Raw genomic sequence first — 27,407 nt, 5'->3', positions numbered from 1 at the left:
GAGGATTGAATCACTTCAGAAAAACGGACTTGTCATGAAAGAGTTCTAAAACAAAAATAAGATCCCTTGATAAACTAGTTGTTTATGTAGATTTTATTTACAGTGATTTCTTTATGAAAAAACTGCTGATTTAACAACTTTTTTTTTTTTTTTTTTTTTTAATACTCTAACAATGTGAGAGGCTCTTAGGCACTGCTTCTTCTTTCCTTAACGTAACTTTTACATAGATGTTTACAGATAAGTGTACATGTTACATTAAGAAAAGAAGAAGCAGTGTTTGAGAAACACTATCACATTTTTAGTTAGTGTTGTAAACAGAAAAAAAACGTTCGTATTTTTTCAGAAATGTACGTTTTTTTTTTTAAAAAAAAAGCATTGCCTCTCGTTTTTTCTAAATTTCGTTTGTTTTTTCAAAGCATCATTTGTTTACGTATCTAATGTCTATTTAAGTATGAAGTATTTGTATGTAGGTAATTACCATAAAATGCAACGTAAATTAAACGCTAGATACTGATACGGAACAAATATATATGAGTAGCAAACCTCACCAATATCAACCAATAAATAGAAGTATAAATGAAAATTTGTTTTTTCATGAAAGCAGGCCTTTAACAAGTACGAAATATCACGTACAGTATAAAATGCAAATAACTTGTTTAAAGGTAAAAACTAATACTAGTTTGCCTACTAGTATTTTTCTAGATATCACATAAATAATTTGTCGACTCGAAATATGATATGCAGGGCCGGCTCTACCATATGCAACACGTGCAATTACACGGGGACGCAAAATCTGTCATAAGTATCAGGCACGTAGCCAGGGGGGTCTGGTCCCGCTTTGAAACCAGGATTGAAATAAATTAAAGGATGAAAAAGAAGAAGAATCAGCGTCCACTCCACTCCAGCCTTACAAGAACGCATTAGCCGAATTATTTGCAATTCATAGTGGCGAATAAGCGTCATATCCTGGAAAACTCCGGGAATTTGAAATTTTTAGAAAAGTTGCAAAATTCTCAGAATTTCTGCTACTAGTCAGGAAAATTTCAAACTCTCGAAAACATAGTGTCGTTCTGCAATAAAGTAGACGTTTTTATTATAATTTTTCGTCATTGCTTCTCTGCAGTATCAAACATATTATTTCAGAAACAGTTTTCCACTGCTCCTTTAACTTGTCATTTGGAACAGATAGTAATTGACGGAATAATGAAAACAAAAAGTTATGTGGAAAGAAAGTTCTGTTAACAATTAATTCGACAGAGAAAGTAACGAAACCTTATTGGATATGTACCTTTTATAATAGTTAAGATTATAATGAAAGGAAAATTGTTAGATTTGAATAAACAGAGAAAGGAACGTAGATATTAGAAAATCGTTTTCAATACTTTTTATCTTCTTTTACTCGAGATTTCTTCATAGTATGTTATTAGAATACTTACTAACATATCCTCATTTTATTGCCCTAACAAAACAATATATGCTGCCAGTAAAATAGTTTTGATTCATCGAGTTCTGGTATGATAACTACAGTATTTAATGTCACGTCCCCCTTTACGAAATCCTGCCTAAACGAATCAATAAATGTTGCCAGTAAAATAGTTTACAATGATCGAGCCCCTGGTGTGATAACCCACAGTATTTTACTTTACGGACCTCCCTCCCTCCATTAGAAAATCCAGGCTACGTAGTTGTAAGTATATTATTTAAAATAAATATCTCTTGTTGGAAACACACTTCATGATGATGGTAGTTAAGTTTACTAAGCTGACCTTCTATTTGAATACTACATTCATAAATCATATTTAGGTCACACTAGTTTAAGGTCACATGGACAGTGCTAAAGCAAATGGTCAAATAAAGCCCAGCATAAATTGCTTGATTTAGTCAAATACAAGAACTCAATTCTCGAACAGCTGTTCCATTTAGTTAGTTATCACAGTTCTGATATGAAAGTTGGTCTTGTTTTTGTCACAAATAAGTTCTTTATCATTGAAGGTGGAAACAACTTTGTTTTATACAAAAAATAACAGATGTAGAAGGAAAATCAAGAAATAAAGATAAAAGAACTAGTTGCACTGGAATTGCAAACTGATATATTGAGATTGAAGCTCGATATTGAATTCTATAAAAAGGGTTACCATCTTTCAGGTGTGTTTGTTTTATCTTTCACTAACGTAATACATTATTATTTAAAGAAAAAAACGAGATTGTATTTGTAGTATTTATGCCTTTCTGCGTGCGAGTTCACTTTCTCTTCCCTTCGTTGTTCATGCTGGAGCAGCATACTTAAAATCGTGACTCTTCAGATTTGTTCTTTCTGGATAAAGGGAGAAGCGGCAAATTGTGCCATTGCACGGGGCGGCAAATTGCCTAGGGCCGGCCCTGATGATATGTACATACAAGACATGAATATAGGATGACATACTTTGATGCAATGCAGGGCGTTTCAAAATGAATATTAGGGTTTTGAAACTTTGTAGTATCTATTACAATTAACTTACAATTATAAATAATATCAAATGAAAGAGCAACTCAAACAGTTTTGTACGCACGCATGCACATGCATTGTTTTCTCTATCTGCCGTTAGAAAGAGCTAGTAGCAAAGATGGCGACTAGAGAGCAGAAAGCTTTTTGTGTTTTAATTTTGCAAAGACTGAATCTGTAGTTACAGTGCAACCGTTTGTGTGAAGAATTTCAGAGAGACGCTGACAACTACGTCCTTATTGTTTGCAGTTGCTAAAGGTCTAAAGCCTACAGTTTACGTGCCAATTTTGCAAACGAAATATTGCTGCATGACGATGAAGATTTCCTGGATCGTATCGTCTTCAGTGATAAATCGAAAAAAATGAAATCTTTCAGTTTTATGTCCCACGACTATGCCGGCTGTGATAAATCGACATTTCACCTAAGTGCTAACATAAACACTCATCATGTTCGCATATGGGAGTCAGCAAATCGTCAGGAGATGATACAGTACAACGAGGCTCCCCTAAATTGAATGTGCTTTGTGCCATATGGCGGAAAGTTCATGGGCTTTTCTTACTTATCGACTCGATGTGTGCCGTGTGACGAATGGTGCTCACATTAAACAGTTGTAGCAAAAACTGTTTGAGTTGCTCTTTTACTTAATGCATTGTTTATAATTGTACGTTAAATGTGATACGTACTACAAAGCCTTAAAACGCTAATATTCATTTTGAAACACCCTGTATTTCTCAGCAACACTATTGGAACTAAGATGTAATAAAAAGGAGAAAGAATTTTTCTTATGAAGTTGATGTTTAGAACAACGATACTATCACTAGTCGAGATTATAACTACTACAACAACACGAGTTACTAGTCAAAAGAATGAACCCAAATGTACAATAATCACATAATTTTACTCGTAAAGTTACAAACAAAAAAAAAGGATTTGTAAGGTACGAGGGCTTCGACTTAAGTTCTGCTGATTATTTCACTTATCTGCAACATAAATCAATTAATAATAATTGCCAGAAGAAAAAAAAAACAGCCATTTGAATAGAAAACATGAAAACTAACAGTGTTTTTTATTGAAAAAACATAAAATAAACTTTTTTTACAACACTAGTTTTAGTGCATACTGAAGAATCGTTAGATCTTCAATTCTTTCATTAAGAAATATCCTTAAAAAATATACATAAACAACCTGTTTATTACGAGATGATTTTCCATTTCAGAACCCTGATACCAAAAGTGCAAAAGGCGTTTATAAAGTAATTCGATCTTCATGTGAGTGATATAACTTGGTAAACAAGATTACAGAAAAAGTAGATGAACTTATACACGAAAACTTTTACAGATGCAATCAAGGAAGTAAGTGTCTTACTTATTTCTTTAATAATTAGACAAAAGGAATTTACTTAAAATAACTACAATAATAACTGACTTTGTTAGAATTACTTTGAAAACAGAACTAAAACTAAAATTAAAGTTAGAAATATACCAATATTTTTAAATAGGGCCATCAAGGATTGTTTACTTTATAAAAGAATCCTGAGTTTACTTCACACAATTCTGCCGAAAACTGCTCTAGTTATTTTATCTATATATTAAACTGCTAGGTTTATATGTTTATGGTTAAGAAAAGTTTATATGTTTGTGACCAATTCTTTTGACAATATCTCAGAAACCACAAGCTCTAGCAAGATGCCATTTTCACTGATCGATTGCAAATTGTGTGCAGATTTTTCACTTTTAATTGAATATTTATAAAAATGGCCATTATTTCTTATTACATATTTAGGGGTACACTGGAAGTATTGAAATTAAAAGTGCATCGTACACAAATTCCACACGTTTGTATACTGGGTTAGTATATCTCTCCGGCGTTTGTTTCATTGCTAAATGATAAGGATAATCATTTGTCCAGTCTAAGATGAATCTTTATTGTTTGGAGTGTTCTGCCCAATGAACACCATATATCACTGACATAATTAGTTGTGTAAGTAATGTACTTACTTATTACACACTACATGCAAGAGGAAAGAAAACACTTTTCATACATTAATTAGAAACTCCAACCAGAAGTAGGCTCAAATCTTGCAAACTGTGCGAGATATTGAAAAAATAATCGAAAAAATCTCCCCTTTACCCCTTGCCGAATTTTATCAAGACGTCCTTCACTTGTGTCTGTAAAGGGACATGTACAGATGTTGTGGGGAATGACAAGGAGATTCATGCTCAAATGTGAATAATGCGCTGTGTAGAGAGCACAGGTTCAGCTAGTTTGTATCAACTATTTTGAATCTATACCCTCTGTTTGTAACATGCTATTTAAAAAAAAATGCTACGAAAATAATTGACTGATTTTTTGCTCATTCGATTTTTAAGACTGTTTTATCTTACAACTTGTCTGATTTTATGTTTCTGTCGAAAAATCTAAAAAGACTAGTTTTCATGAAAATCATTGTGTACAGAGAAAATTAGTTTCGTTTTGCAATTATTATGAACCGGGAAAGCAATCGCAGTACAGTATGAAAGTTACAACAGTGTAATGTGAGAAATTTAATTATTAATCTACCTTCCTATCTACATATATGGAATATATTTTTAACGTATCTACAACGTCTTCTTTTACCGTCCAGGCTACATAAGAAGAAATAAGTCTCGTTTCATTTAGCCTTGGGTGTAGAAAGAAATATTAATTCCAAACAATGAATCAACAGTAATGAAATTACCTGATGTTCTTGCTTCAAGTCACACCGCTTCAATCTTGCTGCCACATCCTCTTTTAATCTGTGTACACTTTGTTCATCGTGACCTAATCGTAATTTGAATGTGACTGTAAAACCCTGTCCATATCTATTCTTTAAGTACTGTGTACTTCCCAAGCACACAAATCGACCATTAACCATAATCGCTATTCTATTGCACAATTCTTCACATTCTTCCATACTGAAAATAAACAGTAACAATATATTATTTTGCCTTACATTAACACCAAAATACTTTTAATTCTATAAATTAGGGTAGATGAATTTGGGATTGCATATACCAAATACTTCTTAAATATGTCTACAATTTATAACAATAAAGGGATATCAAACAGTTATAGCTACAGTCATCGCTATCTAGCAAAAACGGAAACGAACGCTAGTCCAGACATATAGTTGTATTTGTCTTGTTAGGGAATTGTCACCATGTTGTCTTTGCGTCATTAGTAAAACAGCTTGTGACAATCTTCTATAATGGCAGGTATCATTGTTTCTTTCCTCACTTTTTTTTCGCTAGACAAAGAACAATCAAAAGATTTCAGAAATTAACATTATTTATATTTCGTTTACTGCAAAGTGGCTCAATGATAGGGTGCTCACATGTGGTACGCAGGGTTCTTGGTTTGGTCGCAGCTTCCATCAACTGGTCTTTATGGTGGACAAATACCGTGGGTTTTCTCGGAATTCTTCCGTTTCCTTCCATGTTCTTCATTCCACCATTATCCCAAATCTCATCACCGTCTCTCTTAGCCGAGATGCGTAACCGTGGGATGTTAAACTAAAAACCTTATAAAAACTGTAATTATATATTTGTTTTTACCATGAACTCTACGGTTTGAGGAACCAGAAGGTCAATAAAATTTCTCCATTAGATTCTATCTGACGCTAGCTCAATTCACTCTTGATTGCTATTGCCTACCTCCATAAGATTAGGTTTTCTATTATTCTCTCACCTCTTTCTTGAACTATCAAGATTTCTTTTCTCGCTTGTGATTAGGACTCTATGCACCCCATTCGTAATACACATGTACGCAAAATGGCCTGTCAATCTTAAGCGTATCAATGTATTATCTGCATCATAGTTGATAACCTGTAGCAATTATGAAGATCCATGTTTCTTTTCCAGGCATTTTCTTCCCTCTTAAAACTTCATTTTCGAAAACTCTTGGTTTCTGTTCTTTACGCACCAGCAACTAATTTTCAAATCCATACGGAGGACACAATTATGCTCTGTTGCTCTAAGTCTCTCAGTTGTACATCCAACATTCTCTTTCCAGTTTCTTTTTTGTTATGGCCACTTATTTCTTCCTTCTGCTGGTGCAAATACTCTTCACGCGTCTGTAGAGCTTTCCACGTAAAGCAGCATCTTCTGATGATTTTCCAGAGCTCAATATTTCTTGCATCTCGTATCTGGTTATCAATATACCTTTCTGTTAAAGTAGTCTTTTCATGCATATTTTCCGTTAAGAATGATTTGTTGACGGACCGTTATATTCCCTCTTCCGACCGTTATATTTCCATGTGAGAATGACAACCCAATTTTTAATATCTTCCATAAACATCTGTACTATTCAGCGCCAACAAGAAACTGACTATATAGAGCGTTAAGTCCTAATTTGTTACAACTTTGGACGACTTCTTGAAATTCTGCTGAGTTTAGACTGGAGAAGAAAACTTTTCCAAAATTTTCAGCAAGCGCATATCAACTGTCATGTCAGAAATATGGAGTTCGTCTAAAAGAAGAACCTCTTTTGATCTACATAAGGTGAATACTAAATTACCTTAGGATCTAATGGAGAGAGATTTGTAACTCCTTTGTACTCTAAGGCAATGCTCTGTTGAAGTTTAGTAATTACAGAAGTTAAGATCCAGCAGCAGTCCTAAAAATTCCAGTTTCTCTTGTTCCTCGGTCTCTGTTCCTATTTGTGCAAGAAAACGTCAGGCAGCAAATCCAATGTCGATATTTATGCTCACAATAAGATTTTTTTGCGTTTGTTACATCAACAGTTAATAGTCTTGTATCTGTACGTTTCAGCAGTTCTCGTTCCACACACATTGAATCATGAAATCTCGTACAAGCTTTCCTACAGCATCAAAGACATGTCTCAAACGCATTTTTTCATGAGCTACTCTAGTCAACTGTTTTAAGTTGGTCACAAGGAAGCAGGCGAGATTAGAATTGCATCGAAGTTGCACTACCCGAGTATGACGTATTATCATGGGGGTTAAGATAGAACAAAACGAGCCCTGCGGAGCTTCTAACCCCTTTCGCTCGCTCAGCTATGTTTCGTCACGTAAGTAAATTACTTCTTTTTTTTATCAATAAAGTTGTGTGTGCAAAGTCTTTCCCCATTCTGATGCCTCTGGCACCTTTCCCTCTCTGTCTCAACTACCCTCTACAACCCTTCGCTTCGCTAGAGCCCGACTTCTTACTCTCCTGTTGGTTTATAATGTCATTGTTTATAAGAGCTATCAGAAATATCTAGGTAGATGGAGGAAAAAGCACAATTTATGCATTATATATTACGTACAAGCGAAAATTGGTTATTATTTTTATCTTATTTTAACGAAAGTGTTATGAAAATTTAGAAAAAAAAATTTAAAAATCCGTGGGCCGGGTTTGAACCCACGCCAAAAGCGATTTTCACCACAAGCTCACTCGTCGGCTATGAGAGCCGGCAGCATTTGGCGTTTGCTTTCTGCTATATGTATGCTACGTGGCAAAAAACGGATAACTCCAAGCAATCAGATCCATATATTTAGTTTCTATGCCTAGGGTCGAGTGATTAAAAAAATATACGTCTGAAACCTACTGAAACCTATCCAGGACGGGCTGGCATTCAATGGCTACCATCTTTCAGAAAGTCAGTTTGCACTTAATAAATGGATTGTTTTCAGCCTTCTTCGGGGTTTTTATAAGTCTCGTATTTGGTAGTTTTGCTTGTTGTAGAAATTTAATTATATAGCTCCAAATTACCAATGCCCTCTGAAAACAATCTGTATTTTTCAACTAGTGGACGCTGCACAACTTCATAGGGAAATCTGTACATCCTGTGATCTCAGTAAACTTTCCTCAACGAGTTGGGTGTTACTGAATGAATAATGCAAGCGACGTAGTAGGTTATACATAGTCCACTTCACCGATTTATCGCATCATCATTGATTCATAATGGCTTTACAATAGATATTTCTGCTATTTTTAAGTATTCTCCATTATATATATATAAATAACTCTTCTTCTGAATTTCAATTTGTTTTCCTGACATTCACTGACTATCTATAGTTTTCCTGATTTTCCACTTTGTATGAATCCTGAAGAAGCTAGTCTTCAGTATTTGAAAGATCCTTGATAGATAACTGTTTCTCCTTGTCAAACTCACGTTTTCTTTAGAGTAGATCGTTCGAAAAAATCTGCATTTTATTACACAGATTTTCTAGAACTAGGCCGGATAATCGTGAGCCAGATAGTCTTCTGCGTATATATCGTTTTTTTTCACGTTTTTGTTTTTGCATAACAATATTGGAAACATATTTAAATTTACATCCTAATTTACATTTTTTCAGCATTCCTAGCAGGAAGGGAAATGAGAATTATAATATATTTAATTAATATCTTTATGAGGATATAACATTATGAAAATAAGTAATTTTGTATATAACGAACACATATGATAATGAAAAGCAAAATACGACGAAAGATCAGAAACTAAGGTTACAAGGTCGATATTTCTAGAGTTTCGTCTGTTACAGAGGAATAAGGGATGTGCAGTAATTGTACTACATGAAGTTGACAACTGTGTAGTTTCAGCTACGGCGCTAATTGTACGTAAACATATGGTGACTCGTGGTCTCGCGAAGAAGTCCGCCCAGTTATTCGATTTCTGTGGTGAAACATGTAACCGCGGCTGAAATTCACCGGCAGCTGGTCGAGATTTACGGCCAGGACTTTTCACTGAGGGCATCATCTTCCTTCATGACAAAGCGCGCTCTCATACAACCAAGAAGATCACCACAACAACATCGACCACCCTCCCTACAGCCCGGACCTCGATCCAAGCAACTTTAACCTGTTCCCGCACTTGAAGGAGCACCTAGGAGGCCGTCACTTTGCTTCAGACGAGGAGGTAAAACACTTCGTGACAAAGTGGCTGAACACACAAGGACAGGATTTCTACCAGGAAGAAACCTTCAAAACTCATTCCACGATGAGACAAATGCCTCAACCGATATTAAGACTACGTCGAAAAATAACCTAATGTGTGTACTATCTGCTGACTGTGTTGGTTGTATGAAATAATATATACACATTTCACTGCAGGCTTTATAACCTTGCTTTGTGATCGTACTCGCACAAGAAAAAAATATTTTTAAAAGAAAGTACTAACTTCGTCATTCTACAGACTACCTTAGATGGTAGCTAGATTTGAATGTGTCTACATACAGCTTTACAGCTTTCTATTAAGTACTGAATCCTTAATGCAGTCAAGAAACAAGAAACCGGAAACTGGCATTACGCAACCAGGAAGTGACACTTTATTTTTATGACAAAAACACAGTAACTTCAATTCACACAAGCGTTACTTTCTCAACTTGTGCTGTAGCTAAACGCTGTCCGAATCCACTTTGATTTTCCTTTTTTATAACTTTTGTAAAGCGAAAATTACTATTCTTCACAAATTCCATGAAAATAAGAACGCAACAGAACAATATTTCCACAATGCTATGAAATAACTACGTAGTTGTAGAAGTTAGTAACTGCTTATCAGAGCATGAGGCACTAAAACAAGGCTAAGTTCCGTGTTTCCCTAGTTATCTAATTCCCAAAAAGTAAGCTGAGGTTTAGAATTTTGGAAGCAAAATTAAGATACTTTATTTCTATATGCTATAAAATGTCGGAATGACACGGTTCCTCCGTCATCGATTCTACTACCAATCTCCAGTATTATGATGTGTTATTGAGAAAAAAAGAATCTAAAAGGAAAGGAAAGGCTTTCGTCCGTCGATTTATTATAACTACAGGGATGCAAGAAAGGTCATGTTATAGAGTTTTGTCGAAGAAAGGAAAAAAAACTTACGTAATACAGTGTGATTATAGACGCATCGCAATTTGCGATGCAATTTGTCTTAAATAAAGCGCATATTATATATATTTATATAAATGAAACTTACTATGTTTGTGACTTAATAACTCGAACTACCCGACTGATCTCGATGAAATTTTCAACATAGATGAAGTTCGAGCCTGGGATGGTTTTCATCATTTCGCATTGATGGTGCATCGTAGGGAAGGGGAAAGAGAGAGGTTTAAAAATGATCGAAAATGAACAATATAATGTCAAACCCATAGTTTTGGGGTCGCTGAGATGAACAGTGACTGTTCCGATGCAGTTTAAATCCAAATTCAGCCCCGCAACTTGGGAGGATGGGGAGATTTATACAAATTCTTAATGTTGGTGTCGAATCCATACTTTTCGGGGTCACTGAGACAAACAGTGCGACTTCCGATGCCGTTCAAATCCAAATTCACCCCTTTATGTCCAAAATGAAACGTATTCTCCCGTGTAAACAACGGGTGTTCTGCTAGAATATGAATATATATATATAATGAATCGTTTAGCTTGATACGTCCTTGTTATTTTTAAATTAATTGACAGAAATTGCTGAAATTTTGTTCCATACAAATATTGACAGGGGGTATTATTTAGTATAATCTGTGATATAATGTCAACAGTGTTACCAACCCAATGAAGTTGTATTTTTTCAAATGGCACTACAGCAGGTTATTACAGATTTCAAACCTACAGTACATGTTAAACGAAAACTTACAATGTTACATTTATTAAAAGACGTGTTAACATTCCCTCACTGTCCTATAGAAAACCTGTAAAAAGGAATGGGAATTCCTATGCCTATGGTCCAACGTAGTTTGTCGCAGCACTAGAAATTGTGATGTAGGGTGATAGTCTATAATGTTAATGGTCCGATAGACTATAACCAGTGTAGGTTGGCATGGATTTTCATAGGGTAAGTACACTTTGAAATCGGTCCATATAACAGATGAACCTTTTGTAAATCTCGAAAAAAGATACTTATTTTTGTATTCGTATCCCACTTATCGCTTCACTAAGACATACCTCCAGCAAAGTTACGGCCTTTTTAATACCTCCAAGATATTACAGAGATAATTCTTTAAAATAATTTATAGTTTTCTTAAAGCTTATGAACGGTTAGCGAACTGCACTACCATATTCCAACTTTTGTACTCAATTATACATGGAAAAATACTTTTACCTGATATAAAATTGTAAGGTGATACTTTTGTAATTCGAATGGCACACAAGAAACAAGACAACGGAAAAAAACAGGTATTCTAAGCTCCTTTTTTAGCCGTTGGCTACTACATTCAACAGTGACTCAGCCAATGAGATGACGGTGGAAAGCATGTATGTTAGAAACGAAGTGACAAAGTTTCCATTAAAAAAAAAAAAAAAAAATATTTCCTGACTTTATATGACTAGTATTTAATCACTTTTCTTTCCAAACTAACCCTATTGACGATACTAGAAATTACCAAAAATTAGGTTGATAATTCATTATGAAAAGGAGTTTACTGTGAGAGTTTTTTCCTATTGGCATTTTGAACTACCATTATGAACTTTGTTAGAACATCTTTATTGAGTATAGGTGGAAAAAAATATGATTTTTTAAAAAAAGTCATTTTTGTTCTTTTTTTAAAATTTAAATCAAATCTTTCTCCTCGTATAATACAAGTCACGAACTGGAGAAAAAATATTAGGAAATAGTATTAAATGTTAATTATGCCATTTAAGTGAAAGTATTGGGGATGAATTTTGAACTAATCCCTAATCATTAACCTATTTCAATCCCAAAAAATGTTTCTTAAGCATTTAAAAAAAAAAAAAAAAAAAAAAAAAAAAAAAAAAAATCGGAACTAGATTGCGGCACATACAAAGTACATGAATTTCGGAGGGATCCCTCTAAATACCCTTCTATTATCTGGGAACAAGCAAACAGACGCGAACACAGAAGAATTTTCGTCTTAAATGTTCATGGTGATTTCCCCGTTGGAATAGTTAACGATTTAAAAACCCTATGTTACGAAGAGAAGAAAGCAGGATTTAAACTTGATTTCCCCGTTACAAGTTTAAAACAGGATTTTCCCTAATCATCCTCTGCATGACACTTGTTTTCATACTGTGCTGTACATACATTTGAGTCTCATTGTATTATGATTATTATCTTCCATGACTGAAATAATATAATAGAAACGGGATTTTACTTTTTCACTTTAGATTAAATTATTTCGGAATTTGATTTAAATCAACGATTTTTATTTTTAAAAAAATCAAGTGATTTAAATCAGACTGATCAATCCACCCTGACTGAGTATGTATTTTTTCGCTTACTGCAGTAAACAAAGATTTGTAGTACTGTTATTAGACAGTTGATCTATTTTCCTTCATATTTACAACACTCAATCATGGACACGTGGCTTTGAGACTCACAATAAAAGTTGTTTGGGGTAAGAATGTTACCATGAATAAGGGGAGAGAAAAGGAATGTAAAAGAAAAAAAAAAAGTGAAAGAATGTGAAATTACGTACATAAATCTATGCTAGATCATACTTACCTATGAGATGTGAGAACAATTGACTGTCCCTGATGTTGACATTGTTGGAGAACTTTCCAGAGGTTTCTCCTAGACACTGGGTCAACACCGCTCGTTGGTTCGTCCAGAAATATAATCGGAGGATCGCCAATGAGAGCAATTGCAGTGCTTAGCTTCCTCTTATTTCCTCCACTGTAAGTTTCACAATACTTGTCACCATACTCTTTTAAATCTATAAAAGAGAATTAATTTGTACAATTATTTATATTATTATCCTATATAAATATTAATTTCTACGCTTACAACATCAACCGTAATTGCATGGAGTATGACTTCCAGTAGCGAAGCGCAAAGTTCGGACAATAAAATTATCCAACATGAATAAGAAATTCACTATGAATTAGACACTACGCCACCAGTTTACCGTACGAAGGACCTACGTAAGTCTTTTACTATGGTCAGAAGGATCTTAAGGTACTCTTCTTGCAGAACATTGGTTAGTTGACGACTTGAATACTGGTGAAAGTAAACCACTAGAAAATGCTTTCCTACTACTGTGATCGGGTAGCTGCGCATTCAGTATTAATCTAATAACAGTTCTGCTGTAATGTATTGATGAATGTAAGTTTTCATCCTGTTACACAGCATCATATTATGGGTCCACTGCTTGAATCAATGAATACCTGCTATCCTAGAGAATAATAAAATAGGGGCAAAATCACCATTGAACCATAGCTATCCATCACAACTCGAGTGATAAGTCTTCCTAAATCTTTCTACTATATACATTCTGACTAGTATGAGAAACACTGGCTCACCAGTGAACAACACAAACGAAGTAGTATTAGACACCGTAGAAACCAGTGATGAAAATTTTCAGGAAAATTTTGAAACGGAAAATTTTCCGATTCATAAAAACATATTCCACTTATTCCTACATCGTTGTTTAGCCGTAATGTGAGGTGGATAATGTTCTTCTATATTTTTCCGGAAAATATTCCGTTCTAAACAAATATGTGCTCAAGTTACAGTTCCTCAGTAACAATAAATTGATTCAATTAATGTATAGAAATGTTAAAAAGTGAAAGATCGTTTAAAGAATCTGGAAATTTTCATGAATCGAAAAATTGTCTGTCCTGTAAGGAAAAACTGAAAAACTTTTATCATTTTGAAGCAAAAAGCACAGAGAGAGAGAGAGAGAGAGAGAGAGAGAGAGAGAGAGAGAGAGAGAGAGACAGAGAGTTGCATTGAGTTTAACGTCCCTTTCAGCAGCAAGGCTATATGAGACAGGACCAACTGATTAATGTGGAATCAGAACTACATGAGCTCCCGCCGGAAATCGAAGTCAGGTCTCTCATGCCAAAGGCGCGTGTGTTAACCGTTTAGCAACGAAGGAGATCGTAGATGGAGAGAGAAACACTATGTAAATTTTTACTTCCCAACTTTAAATATTAGAAAATTTTCCTGTTCCCGAAAGCTAATTGGAAAATTATAATTTGTTGCTGACTAACTTTCCTCTACATGAATTCAATTTTGTAGCTCAATGTGCAGTTAAATATAGTGGAAAATTTTCCACCTAACATCACTATATATAATATCCAAAATTGTCCGGCTTATGAAAAGTTTTTTCCTCTTTTTCTACAGAGCAATAAAACTTTCCAATTCACAAAAAGTTGTTCTACTTTTTGCTTCAAAATGATGAAAATTTTCCGACTTGATGAAAAGTTCATTTTTCCACAGAAGACAGAAAATATTTCGATTCATGAAAAATTGTTTCACTTGTTCCTACATAGTATTTTGCTTCAAAATGATGAAAATTTTCCGACTTGATGAAAAGTTCTTCATTTTTCCACAGAAGACAGAAAATATTTCGATTCATGAAAAATTGTTTCACTTGTTCCTACATAGTACTGAAAATTGTCTGAACCATGAAAATTTTCACTTTCTTTAAATGATCTTTTACTTTTCATCATTTCTATACATGAATTTAATCAATTTTATGATTACTGAGGAATTGTTACTTGATTACTGATATATTTTTCAGAACGGAAAAATATTCCGCAAAAATATAGCGGAAAATTTTCCACATCACATCACTAGTAGAAACAGACATTCGCAGACACTCGTAATAATTAAAGGAATTGCTACAGCAGAACTACTGTGAATATTAACCCACGGAACTCCTGCCGATTAGTATTGACGGAAACAGGTGTCTGGAACTGCGTACTTAATATCTGTTGAATGAGGCAGGTCTAACTTCAGACAATTTTGGATACAATATGACTCATTTCTCTTGTTAGTATGCTGTTATATTACACTGGGTATCGTGGTTTACGATACAATATGTGCTGTCATAAATATGGATGCGCTGGCGAGATGCCGTATCAACAGTTAGTTTTCTATTGAATTCTAATATTGTCCATACTACATCAAAACCATAAATTACTTTGAAGCGTTTTCAATTGCAATTTCTCCATCAGTGTTTGCCGCTTTACACTACGCTAGTGAAAAATGAAAACTGTTCTCTAAAAAAATTGTGAGTGTAAACAACTCATTCTCGAGTTTCCACTGAGCTGAGAATCTTTAAATACAATGTTCTCAAGACTGGTATCATAGAGATTCATGGTTTTAGTGTAATATTGATTATGTGGTTTCCACTATAGATGATTGCATGAAAGTACACCTATGTTATTATTACGCCTATCAAATCTTTTCTTCATACACAATGCTACATGCAACAACAGTGATTTTTTTTCACCACGTAGTGTTTACGTGCTGGATTTCTGATTCGTTTTGTAACTCATCTACGTAACTAACTTGGTCGCTAAGGTACCTGAACATTCATACCTCACAAAGAGAAGGTCATAGGTCTTATGTACCAGGCACAATTGATATTATCATAAACATAAGATTTTTGCTTTACAAATTTGAATATTCTGACTTCCAGTTTCGAGATTTCGCATTGTATCGTATCTACAGGAAAATAAACACACTGCTGAACAAGACTGCACTTATTTAATATAAAAACACATTTACACGTGACGTTTCGATCTTCTAGCCAAGATCCTCATCAGATGTACGTATGTGTATAGGTCTGATGAGGATCTTGGCTAGATGATCGAAACGTCACGTGTAAGTGTGTTTTTATATTAAATAAGTGCAGTCTTGTTCAGCAGTGTGTTTATTTTTCTGATTTTATTTGCAAGACGTATGACAATTATTGTGTATCAGATCGTATTTACCAAGTTTTTTTTTCTTGTATGTCATAACTTTTTAAAATGGTCGTTCATTTACATCTTTATATTGCTTTCGTGTGATCAAATTTAAATAAAGAAAAATTACCTCTGGTGCGTGGGGTCCCTGGTTCAATCCCCGACCAAGTACTTTGTAATGGGCAACAGCGTGTCCGTACGTTTTCTTGGGGTACTCTCACTTTCTAATACCACCAATTACTCTTTCTTCACTTGTTTTAATCATGGTCTCCTTTACTCTAAACGACATAATCTTGAGACGGTTTCAAGATCTCATTTCATTTTTTCAATCATACATAATTGACATACTAACATTTATTCGACACAGAACATAAGCGAGCAACTCACACAACATACATGCAATATATTCGTAATAGGAAAAATTATGTTTCAAATGGATTTTTTGTTTCATTCCCTTGCTGATAGCTGCACCAGTGAAAATTATGTACCACGTAGTAGGATAGATCTGTAGTCATTAACCTACTACTTATTGGTTTCCGTGTTAATTTCTTATTGAGAATCTACGTAATTTATTCACTTCTTCTGTACTATTACTATTGTTTACAATCTTTCCATTGTTTCCTTCTATACAGTTTCTACTATTACGGACTTTCATTTTCTTCCACTGAACCTACATCATATCTAACAAGGTTAGGTCGTTCGCATATATGAACAGCTGATTAAGAAAATCCTTGTATAAAAAGGTACTACTCGTTAGCGCATTACTCTGGATTGTTCATACACCTAAAACTGACATTAAGTGATACATTATGGATGTATTTTTCGTGTTGGCACGTGACCTAGTTCTAAAAGTGACTGATTCTGCAAATAAAATCAATACCTACCAAGCACTGTAAGCCATTTCTCTATTTCATCGTTAATGTAGGAATCTGGTATACCACGCAAATGAGCAAACAAGTACAGCATCTCTCTACCTGTTAAAACTCCTAACAGAGCATCATACTGAGGACAGTAACCAATATCTGCCAAAAACTGCAATACAGAAAACGTAATATTAATATTAGAATGTAATTTCAAATATATAACATTTCATTTCTTTCTACGCCTATGCATCATTGATGCCTCAAATCCATTTATCTTAATGTTAAGAATGGGTATAAGCAACAAAATAATAAATATACGCTATACATGATACTGAATAATATTAAACGTTATACATATATATATTAATGTATCTTGCAGTATTTATGTCATCTATTTATTATGAATGCTAAATTGTTGTACTTACATTTACCAAATATTTTTCAATTACACTAAGCTTTTAAGAAAGGTCAATTCTGTACGATTCTTATATACAGTATATTACGTGAATACTAGTAGAAAACGCATTTCAGAAAAGGTTATGAGAAAGGCATAACTAATATAATGAGTTTTTATACAGAATGAAGTTGCAATAGTACGGCGCGGCGTGAAGAAATTCAATTTTTTTTTTCAACATCTGAATAATTTGCAAATAAGGTTTAAGGAATGGTTCTCCGTTGGTGAGGGCAAACGAGAGAACCTTGAGGCAGCTGCTGAGAGACAATGTAGTACACCGATACGGGTTTCCGAAGGCCAGAGCATAGGAAAAGGAAATATTTAATGTGTATGTTAATCTCCTGATGTTTGTTCTCAGGTCTGACTTTCATATTAAGTGGAGTGGCGGTTTGGTTGAAGAAGAACCAGATGGTTCTAACGGGGTAAGTGAGACCAGTAGTAATATTACTTGGCTGTGGATCCATTGTGCTTATCACGTATTTATTGACTAACATAAACAGCAACGAAGTTAACGGAATACTTTGTGTAAAATTATATCTTCATAGTAAGCTCACAGCCACGTCAGAAGATGTAAAAGAGAGCCGGAAGATAAAGCAATGCACAAAGATGATCTCCACGTAGGTCGAAATATCTAATTATGGACGATTGATTGATTGATTGAAAGGGTTTGTATGGGCGCGTCAACATCAAGGTCTTTTGCACCCTTCTCTGACAGGAAAAATGAAGTACCCAAGAACAAAAGATTGCAGATATAATAAATTAAAAGCAAAGTCATAAAACGTGTTTGGTCATGTATGAATTAAAATGTCACTCGTAGCATTGAAGAAACGTGCAAACTCGATACACAAACACAAGGACGGGTTAGTACACAACAACATGTTAATCTTCTCTGCCGGGGCAGCTCGGCAATAGGTACATACACGTGGGGCAGCCCAAAATTAGTAATGAATATGATAGTGCAGTAAAGAAGATAAAAGCAAGGAAATGCTATGACAAGCATAAAACCACCATGAAAACACAGAAACAGTAGATAAAATCAGAAATAAATTAATTAAAAGAAACGTGAGAAATGCACTCACAAATCAGTCAAGACGTGCAGAAGCTGCAAGTAGGTGAAAACTTGCTGGATCATCTGGACATCGTCTCCAAGCAAGGTAGACATATCTGCTGGTAAGCCAAGGCGGGCTCGCTCAGGAGCAAGAGGAACACATTCCACAAGAAGGTGGCGGATGGTCAGAAATGCACCACAATGGGTGCAGGAAGGCGGGTTCTGCCGACGTAACAGGTAGCCATGGGTCAGATGGCTTTGCCCGATACGTAGGCGTGCCAATCGTCGTTCTTCCAGTCTTGAAGGACGAGAACTCGTGGCCCAATCACCAAGTCGCGGCTTGACATTATGCAATTTATTCTGAAGGTGCTCATCCCAGTTTGTCTGCCAGCGCTGAGGGAGAAGACGGTTGATTACAGGACGAATATCAGAGCTAAGGAGCGGTGACGGATACTTAGGTCCTGTAAGGGCAGCTTCTTTGGCAACACGGTCAGCACGCTTGTTCCCTGGAATACCAGCATGGCCAGGCACCCAACAAAATTGGATATCGCAACCTGCAAGCCGTAAGGAATGGCAGGAGAGAAGAAGTTGCTGAACTATAGGGTGCACAGTTGACACATCAGTGAGACTACGTAAAGCGCTGCTGGAGTCAGAGCACAGGAGAACATGTCGGAGATGGCGTCGACTAATATAATGCAGAGTCTCCAGAATAGCAACCAATTCAGCAGTGAACACAGTGGAAGTAGGATGGAGCTTCAAGCCAGCGCTAAGATCATCCGTGACGAAGGCACAGCCAACAGAATCTTCATGCTTCGAACCATCCGTGTAGAAGACAGCGTAGGTACGGTACGCATCCAGAAAAGAAGAATTCCTGACAAAATTGTTGATTGCTGGTAACAGACTTCTTAAATTGCGTTAGATGAAAGCTGACAACTGGTGGAAGAACTGTCCATGGAGGAATGGGCAGGAAGCCCAATGGATGGATGGCAGGGACATCGAGTTCAAGAGAAGCTCCAAGGTCTATAGCACGAATGCCAAAGGCCGAGTAGCAGTTGGTCGTGCTTGATATCTGTCATAGCGAGCACCAGCCTCAAGGGCAAATGCCGAAGGATGGTCAGGTACGGCACGGATATGAATATAATAGCGCAGGAGCAGGCAATCCCAACGGTGGGAAAGAGGTGGTTCATGAGCCTCGACATAGAGACTAGGAATAGGGCTGGTTCGAAAAGCGCCAAACGAAGGCCAAGATGATGGACAAAATCCAGATGACGTAGGATGGAAGGTCGAGCAGAGCCATATGCAACACAGCCATAATACAATTGGGAGCGGATGAAGCTACGATATAGACGCAACATCACCACACGGTCAGCACCCCATGAAAGATGGGACACCAAACGTAGTAAGTTCATGGAGCGGAGACAGCGGTACTTCAGGTCTCGAACGTGAACTGCCCAGGTAAGTCGACGGTCAAACTCCAAGCCCAGAAACCGAACATGATCCACATAGGACAATCGAGAACGGCCAAGGAACAGCTCAGGATCATAGGCACAGTGACGAAGGCGACAAAAATGTACGCAGTGTGTTTTGATGAGAGAAAAGGTGAAACCAGTAGTAGTAGACCAGCGGTGAAGGCGGTTGAGCGCAAACTGCAACTGGCGAGTAACTGTACGGAGATCACGTGAGCGACAGTAGATAGTAAAGCCATCCACATAAAGCAGCCCTGTTAACAGAAGGGGAGAGCTGCGACATCACACTGTTCACTGCGACAGCAAACAATGTGACACTCAACACACTACCCTGTGGAACGCCATTCTCTTGTGGAAACGGAGAAGAAAGAGTAGCTCCAAGCTTGACTCTAAAAGAACGTTGTTGGAGAAAGTTCTGGAAGAAGAGAGCCAAGTGGCCACGTAAGCCTCAGAGATGGAGTTGCCGCAAAATGCCATATCGCCAAGCGGTGTCGTAGGCCTTTTGAAGGTCAAAGAAGATTGCTATCAGATGTTCTTGATGAAGAAAGGCATCCTGAATAGCACTTTCAAGATGCGCCAAATGATCAGTAGTGGAACGGAAGCGCCGAAAACCACACTGAAGATTGAAAATGAGGCCATGGTGTTCAAGAAACCAGACTAAGCGGGTATTGATCATCTCCAAAAGTTTACACAGACAGCTAGTCAAGGCGATCGGGCGGTAGCTTCCACTGGATGTGGCAGGTTTAGCAGGCTTCAAGATAGGAATAATGTATGCTTCACGCCAGGCAGCAGGGAAGGAGTCTTCAAGCCAGATGCGATTGTACAGGTCAAGATGATGTTGCTTGCCATCGTCAGGAAGGTGCCGGAGCATAGCATAACAGATGCCATCAGGGCCAGGTGCCGTGTCCTTCGTAGAAGCCAAAAAAGCAGCAAGTTTAGCAGTAGTAAAAGGCAGATTATAAGCTTCAGCGGTTGCAGAGCGGAACTGAAGTGGCATACGTTCGGTGCGTTGTTTATAGGTAAAGAATTCAGCTGAGTAGTGAGTAGAACTGGATACATCCGCAAAATGACGACCTAAATCAGCAGCAATTCTGTCCTGATCAGTGATCATTACACCATCGATAATAAGGGATGGAACTGCAACGGAGGAAACATGGCCCTGGAGACGACGAATCTGCGACCAGACCGCTGTCATGGAGCTGCCAGCAGTAAGAGAAGAAACATAAGTGCGCCGGCTGTGACGCTTAGCTTGCTTAATCAGGTAGCGGGCGCGAGCACTAAGACGAAATTGAGCCAAATTATCAGCTGTAGGAGCACGATGAAAAGTACGGAGTGCTCGACGTCGGGCCGGAATAGCGTCACGAATCTCCTCAGACCACCAGGGAACGGTGCGTTTACACCGGGAACCAGCATAGATAGGAATAGAGTCGTGTACAGCTGCCAGGATACTCTGCTGAAAGGCCTCACAATGACCATCAACAGTAAAACGAGGTTCTAAAGTGAAATGAAAAGTTGCGAAAAAATGATCCCAGTCTGCTTGACGTAGATTATAGGCAGTGAACGGAGCAGAAGGGATGAGCGGAAGGCCATTGACAATAATAGGAAAGTGGTCACTGCCACAGAGATCGTCATGCACGCGCCAAGTAAGGTGGGCACCAATTTGAGGACTGCAAATGGAGAGGTCCAAATGAGAGTAGGTACCAGTAGCAGTAGTAAAATGGGTGGGACTACCATCATTGAGGAGCAATGAGTTAGAGTTATCAAGGAAAGTGGCAATCGCTTGACCTCGCGGCTCAGTTCGAGGAGAGCCCCACAGTGCATGGTAGGAGTTAAAGTCGCCCACAAACAGAAATGGGGATGGAAGCTGTCGGGCAATCTGTTCAAGATCGACAGCAGTAAAGACGTCATGACGCGTAAGGTAGATACAACAAAAAGTAACAGGTTGTCTTAAGAAGACACGAACAGCTATAAGCTGGAAAGCACTATTCACATGGATGAGAGCAGAGTGGTAAACATCAGAGACCCCGATTGCTACACCACCTGCTGCGCGACCTGCAGTAAGTTGATCATGACGATATACAGTGTAACCAGAGAGAACTGAGTTGCTAGCAGAGGTAAAATGCGTTTCCTGAAGACAGAATATGGTAGGATGAAACAATGTCAATAACTGCTTAAATTCCTCGTAGTGAGTGAAATAGCCATTTAAATTCCATTGAAGAAGAGACATGTTCAACATGCATCGAGAACAAAAAGCGAGGTACTGCGCTTGTCTTTTTCACGGCCTTCCACAAGGGTAAAATTATCGAGCTTCTCCTCCACCATATCAACCATAAGAGACTCGTCATCACTAGGTGGACTGCGTGACGTATGCTTCTGTTACTTCGCTCCAGGTGGGCTAAAAGACTGGGTGCGTGAAGATTTCTTCGGTGGTTTGGTAGAAGCTGTGGAGGAGGGAGAGGCAGCCTTGGAAGCTTGAGCCTGGAGCTGTTTTTTCCGTTCCTTCTTAGTGAGGGGTTTGGTAGGAGGCTGGCTGTTTGACTGCTGCAAAAACTGAGCTATGGATTGATTAGGGGCAGACGAGGTAGAGCCAGCTGCCGGAGCGGCAGGAGGCTGAGAAGCAGGAATTGGCTTAACGATTCGTGAAGGCGAAGGATCACTCAATGGAAGCTTAGGCTGCGAAGTGGAAGATGATCGGTGCTTCGTGCGGGATAGTCCTGGGTTCACAGAAGAAGCAGTGGTACGGGACGCCTTAGAAGAGACTGGCACACTGGGAACCTCAACGTCTGTCTGGGTAGCGGAATCGACTGTCTGAGTACCTTGTGATCTGCTGGTCTTTAGAAGGGAAGAGAAACTGGTGCCGAAGGTAACCTTTGGCTGTAGTCTTCGTTTAGCCTCAGCTGCGGAGATCTTCTCGATTACCATCAGTTCACGGATCATCTTCTCAGCCATAAAATTAGAACAGTCACGTGACCAAGTTGGGTGGCCACCTTTACAATTAGCGCACTTCGATAAGGCCGCACATGGGGCCTGACCATGAGCTGCGGAACTACAATTGCCACAGATGGCAGAGGCATGACAAGAAGGGGCTGAGTGGCCAAAATGTTGACAGTTAAAGCACCGTAAGGGTAGTGGTGTGTACGGGCGGACCTTCAAACGGCGGTAAGCAACGTTCAAATGCGTCGGAAGGTCAGGTAGAGCGAAAGTAATGATATAGGAATCCGTGAGCTTTACTGTACAATTTTTCTTTGTAGTAATTCGATGGACGTCTGTCACATGGCTATCCGTAAGTTCGGCACATATTTCCGCCTCTGGTAACTCTCTCAAATCTAAGCAGGTGATAACTCATTTGCTGGTATTTAATTGTCGATGAGGCTCAACCAGAATAGGAACAGGTCCTAACTGTGTACTAACTAAAAGTAATTTTGACTGTTTATCGGAGGTCGTTTGGAGAAGTAACGTCCCATTGCGTAAAATCTGCGAATATGTCCAGGAGGAAACGTTCCTGTGGCAATATGATGTAGCTGACGATGTACTATAAATGGTGACAATTTACTTAAGGCTCCAACTGTCATTTGATTTGTCTTTGATGATTAGATATCTTGGTGCGAGACCAAGCCTTTCCTCTTTCTGCTGCATGCCAGTATCCTGGGTGGGTGGTTGATGCAGATCCATGTTATAAGAAAGCCCAAAATTCTCTCAGCTTTCCCGTCTTGGTTCGAAGCTGCCAACGAGGCTAGGAGGTCCAACCTGCATGACCCTTGTCAGCAAGCTAAGCTGTGACACCAAGTTAAAATGACAAGGAGGCAGAGCCACCTGCACCGCCGACTGATGGGTACTTTTGAGAGGACCCACGTCCCACCGTGTGAGAGGAGGGACCAATGGTTCATTGGAGATTCCCGCACCGCAGACTCCCAGCATTTCCTTTCAGGCCATCACTCCTTCCGGTCCTGCTGGGTGCGCATGCGCTTCACTCCTCCGTCCCACGGCCCCGGGTCCAGCGTCATCCAAGCAAATCCAACAGCAAAACCAGTCGATAGCAAGGTTGTCTTCTAGGGAGCGCAGTCCATATCCGAGGCTTATATTATAACAACGCTCGATCGCAGGTTTTAAATGCCGGGTGATCGGCCCAGCACAACCCCCAACCTGGAGGACCAGTGGCTGATTGCAGTTCCGAAGAACTGGGCGATGGGGGGCGCCACATTCCGACGCCGTAGTTATGGACGAGACAGAAGTACAAGGTAAAGCCACATTTCTTATGAATAAGAAACCCTATAGCTTTAATAATCTCTCTTAGACCAGCACTTTATAAATGTTTATTATGTACTGTACTGTATGTTTTAAAAAATGCTAAAAAATAGGGGAAAGAAAAAAAATCTTGTATACATTTTAAGATAAATTTTATAACGTCTAACTTAATTGCAGGAAACAAAGGTTGGCAAAAACCATGGTTTTTATGAAAAAAAAACAAAAAAAAACTTTTTTGGTTTAAACCATTTTTTTCTTTTTTTTTTGGTTTAAATAATTTGCTCTACGTATTTATATCACATATGGACAGAAATAAGTTTGTTTCGGCTCGGTGTTATTATGCAACAACCGGAGTATGCTGAAAGGTTCACATAAGCTTAAAGCGCAATCCAAACTGCTTCTCGGCTTACATCCGAGATAAATTGTCCTCCTTTTGATCTCGAAACCGGGATTCATTGGTTCAAAATGCGAAACGTCTGCCGATTCACTCACGAAGGACTCGTGATAAAAATATGTTGTACTAATCTTTACATACTTGTTAATATAATTATAAAGAGTAATTTCAGAAGGACAAAAAGATAAACAATTGCACAAGTGAAACCATTATACAGAATTAAGTTACATATGGACAATTTCAAAATACTAGCAGAGTACAGAAGAACTAATTATTCCTAGTTAGTTCACTACGATTTATATTAGTCCAAATACGACGTCTTAATTTAGATATCAGTAAGAAAAGTGAATAAAGATACGAATTATTTGAGTTCACTTTGGCTCTGACCCACTTATACATAAGTAGATACCAAAGATACTTCTGATTTCAATAAATGCTTCTCGTGAGGTTTGTATGACCCCCTCCCCTTAAAAAAAAGGTATGGCATTTCGATTAATTTTATCAATAGTAAACGGTATTAAAACGAAACAATATTTAGAATTTCTTTGATTGCAATTGCAAAATAATAATAACAAACTATAAAAAAAAAAAAAAAAAAAAAAAAAAAAAAAAAAAAATTCACAAAAGAAACATTCATAAACTTATATATATATAAAAAGTTGCTTTTGTAGTACAGGGTTTTCATAAAGTCTGGACGGATTTAATTCGCTTATAATTTACATAAAAATGCTCATATTGAAATCAAATAAAGTGCAAACGGTAGCGGAAGGATTAAATTTTTACCTGTAATCTGCACCAGCTCAGTTCATTCACCGCCACACCTCCAACTGGGCGCCATTTACGTCCACACATTCGCGTAGGCGGCCTCACTGTTGCAGGCGATGTTGGCGGCCTCCCACTTCGAGGACGGTCCAGGACGCCTCCTGTCTCCAAGAACTTAGCATGCCACTTTCGGATTGCACTCTCAGTCTGTGCCGGCTTTTTGAACTCTTTGGTGAACTTTCGACATACCAGAATTGGTGATTTTAGCTCTGCGTACCACAGAACACATTGCGCTTTCTCTTTCACCGACGCCATCTTTGATACGGTAAAAAAAAATAGTCTTCTCAGAGGAGTTTTTCATTTATTTATTTCTTTAAAAGACACACACACCAATACAGCTTACAACTTACTTTTAACAGTCAACATTGAAACAACAATGAAAACAACAATGGATGGAATTTGGTAAGAAACTGACCCTTGCCCTCCCTCTCCCTCTCTCAACGTGTTCAGAGTTGCCGCTTATCTAACAGTGTTGCCAACTAAAAATTTAATCCTTCCGCTACCGTTTGCACTTTATTTGATTTCATTATGAGCATTTTTATGAAAATTATAAGCAAATTAAATTCGTCCAGACTTTATGAAAACCCTGTATAATCTCTTTGAGTAATGAATTTAGGTCTGAATATAACCCACAAATGGGCGTTCATCAAGAGTTTACGAACAATTACACTTTTACGAACATTTTTCGTTTTTTGGTTTAAACCAGTTGGTTTTTTGAAAAAAAAAAAAAAACAGCTGGTTTAAATCAAGGTTTAAACTATGGTTTAAATCAGCTAACCCTGCAGGAAACATGAAATGATAACACTATACATACACACGATTTTAAAATAAATCATTACCCTAAATTGTATTCTTAATTCTTAAAAGAAATAAAGTAAAATAAAAAATAAATAAACTTGTTTTACTGTTTACTGATAAATGATTACATAAATGTAAAAAAGATAGGCCTAAGAAAGAAAGAAAGAAAGAAAGAAACGGAAAATAAGTCAAAATTTAGTTTTTAGCGCTCGAAAAACTCCTTGATAGAATGTTTCTTCTTGACAAAATCACATTCATTCCTTTTTTGAAACTAGGACGGATATTACGGAGAACAGATAGTCCAGAACTTAATGTCTTTATTATGAATAGTAGTAATAATAATCACATCATCATAGGTATTCTGCCATTATTGGCAGGTCACTTGCTGCAACTGAGAAGCTTTCATGCTCCACGGTCTTCCGCTAACCTCATCGTCTTCACGTACAAATATTCTGTTTTGAGATCGTCCATTAATTGCAGTCTTCCTCGCTTCCTTCTCTCTCTTTCCTGCCACCATACCCTCTACCACGTCCCTCATGATACCGGTCCTTCTTATTTAATGTCTCAACCAGTTTCTCTTCCTCTTCTTAATAATATCTAAAATTGTACTTTTCTCCCCTACCATTTCTAACACCCTCTCATTCGTTTTCCGCTCACCCAGCTAATTCACCCCATTCTTCTCCACATCCACATTTCGAAAGCTTCCAGTCGTTTTTCATCATTTTTGCGTAATGTTCATGTTTCTGACATTCATATTAAGTGGAGTCATGATTTGGTTGAAGAAGAAATAGATGTTTTAACGGAAATAGATGTTAGTATGCTTTACGAGAGTAGTAGCAACGTTACTTGGTTGTGGATCCATTGGGCTTATCACCTATTTACTGACTAGCATAAATAGCAACTAAGATCAAAATCACATCAGAAGATGTACAAGAGAGCCAGGGAACGGAGCATAAACCGATGGACGAAGATGATCTCCACGTACGTCGAAATAGCCAATTATGGACGAAAAGAAGTACAAGGTAGAGACACTTTTCTTACAAATATGTATCCCATAGCTACAATGAATATAATTTCTTAGGCTAGATTTTATTAGGCTAAGAAATAGAAAATACTATAATAATTATAACAGATATTAAAAAAATACACTCACGATAAACTTACATAATAAAAAAGATTATACTTAAAATGTGATGTGTGTGTTTATTTTTCTCTACTGCAGATGAATACGCAAAAGAATGT

The 27,407-nt window shown here is 37.4% G+C and overlaps 1 protein-coding gene across 2 annotated transcripts in view; it reads right to left on the bottom strand.

Annotated features, from left to right (window-relative positions):
- LOC145673466 (phospholipid-transporting ATPase ABCA3-like) overlaps nt 1-27,407 on the bottom strand; it is a 312,570-nt gene that overhangs the window by 6,499 nt on the left and 278,664 nt on the right. For both annotated transcript variants that reach the window (XM_081743188.1, XM_081743189.1), the window contains exons 23-25: nt 16,960-17,107; nt 12,885-13,095; nt 5,199-5,415 (exon numbers count right to left, since the gene is read on the bottom strand). In XM_081743188.1, coding sequence (XP_081599314.1) covers nt 5,199-5,415; nt 12,885-13,095; nt 16,960-17,107 — 576 coding nt within the window. The remainder of the gene's footprint in view (nt 1-5,198; nt 5,416-12,884; nt 13,096-16,959; nt 17,108-27,407) is intronic.

The sequence above is a fragment of the Thermobia domestica genome, chromosome 16 (genome assembly GCF_964235325.1).
Source record: "Thermobia domestica chromosome 16, izTheDome1.hap1.1, whole genome shotgun sequence".
NCBI lineage: Eukaryota > Metazoa > Arthropoda > Insecta > Zygentoma > Lepismatidae > Thermobia > Thermobia domestica.
This window is presented reverse-complemented; position numbering and strand designations above follow the sequence as displayed.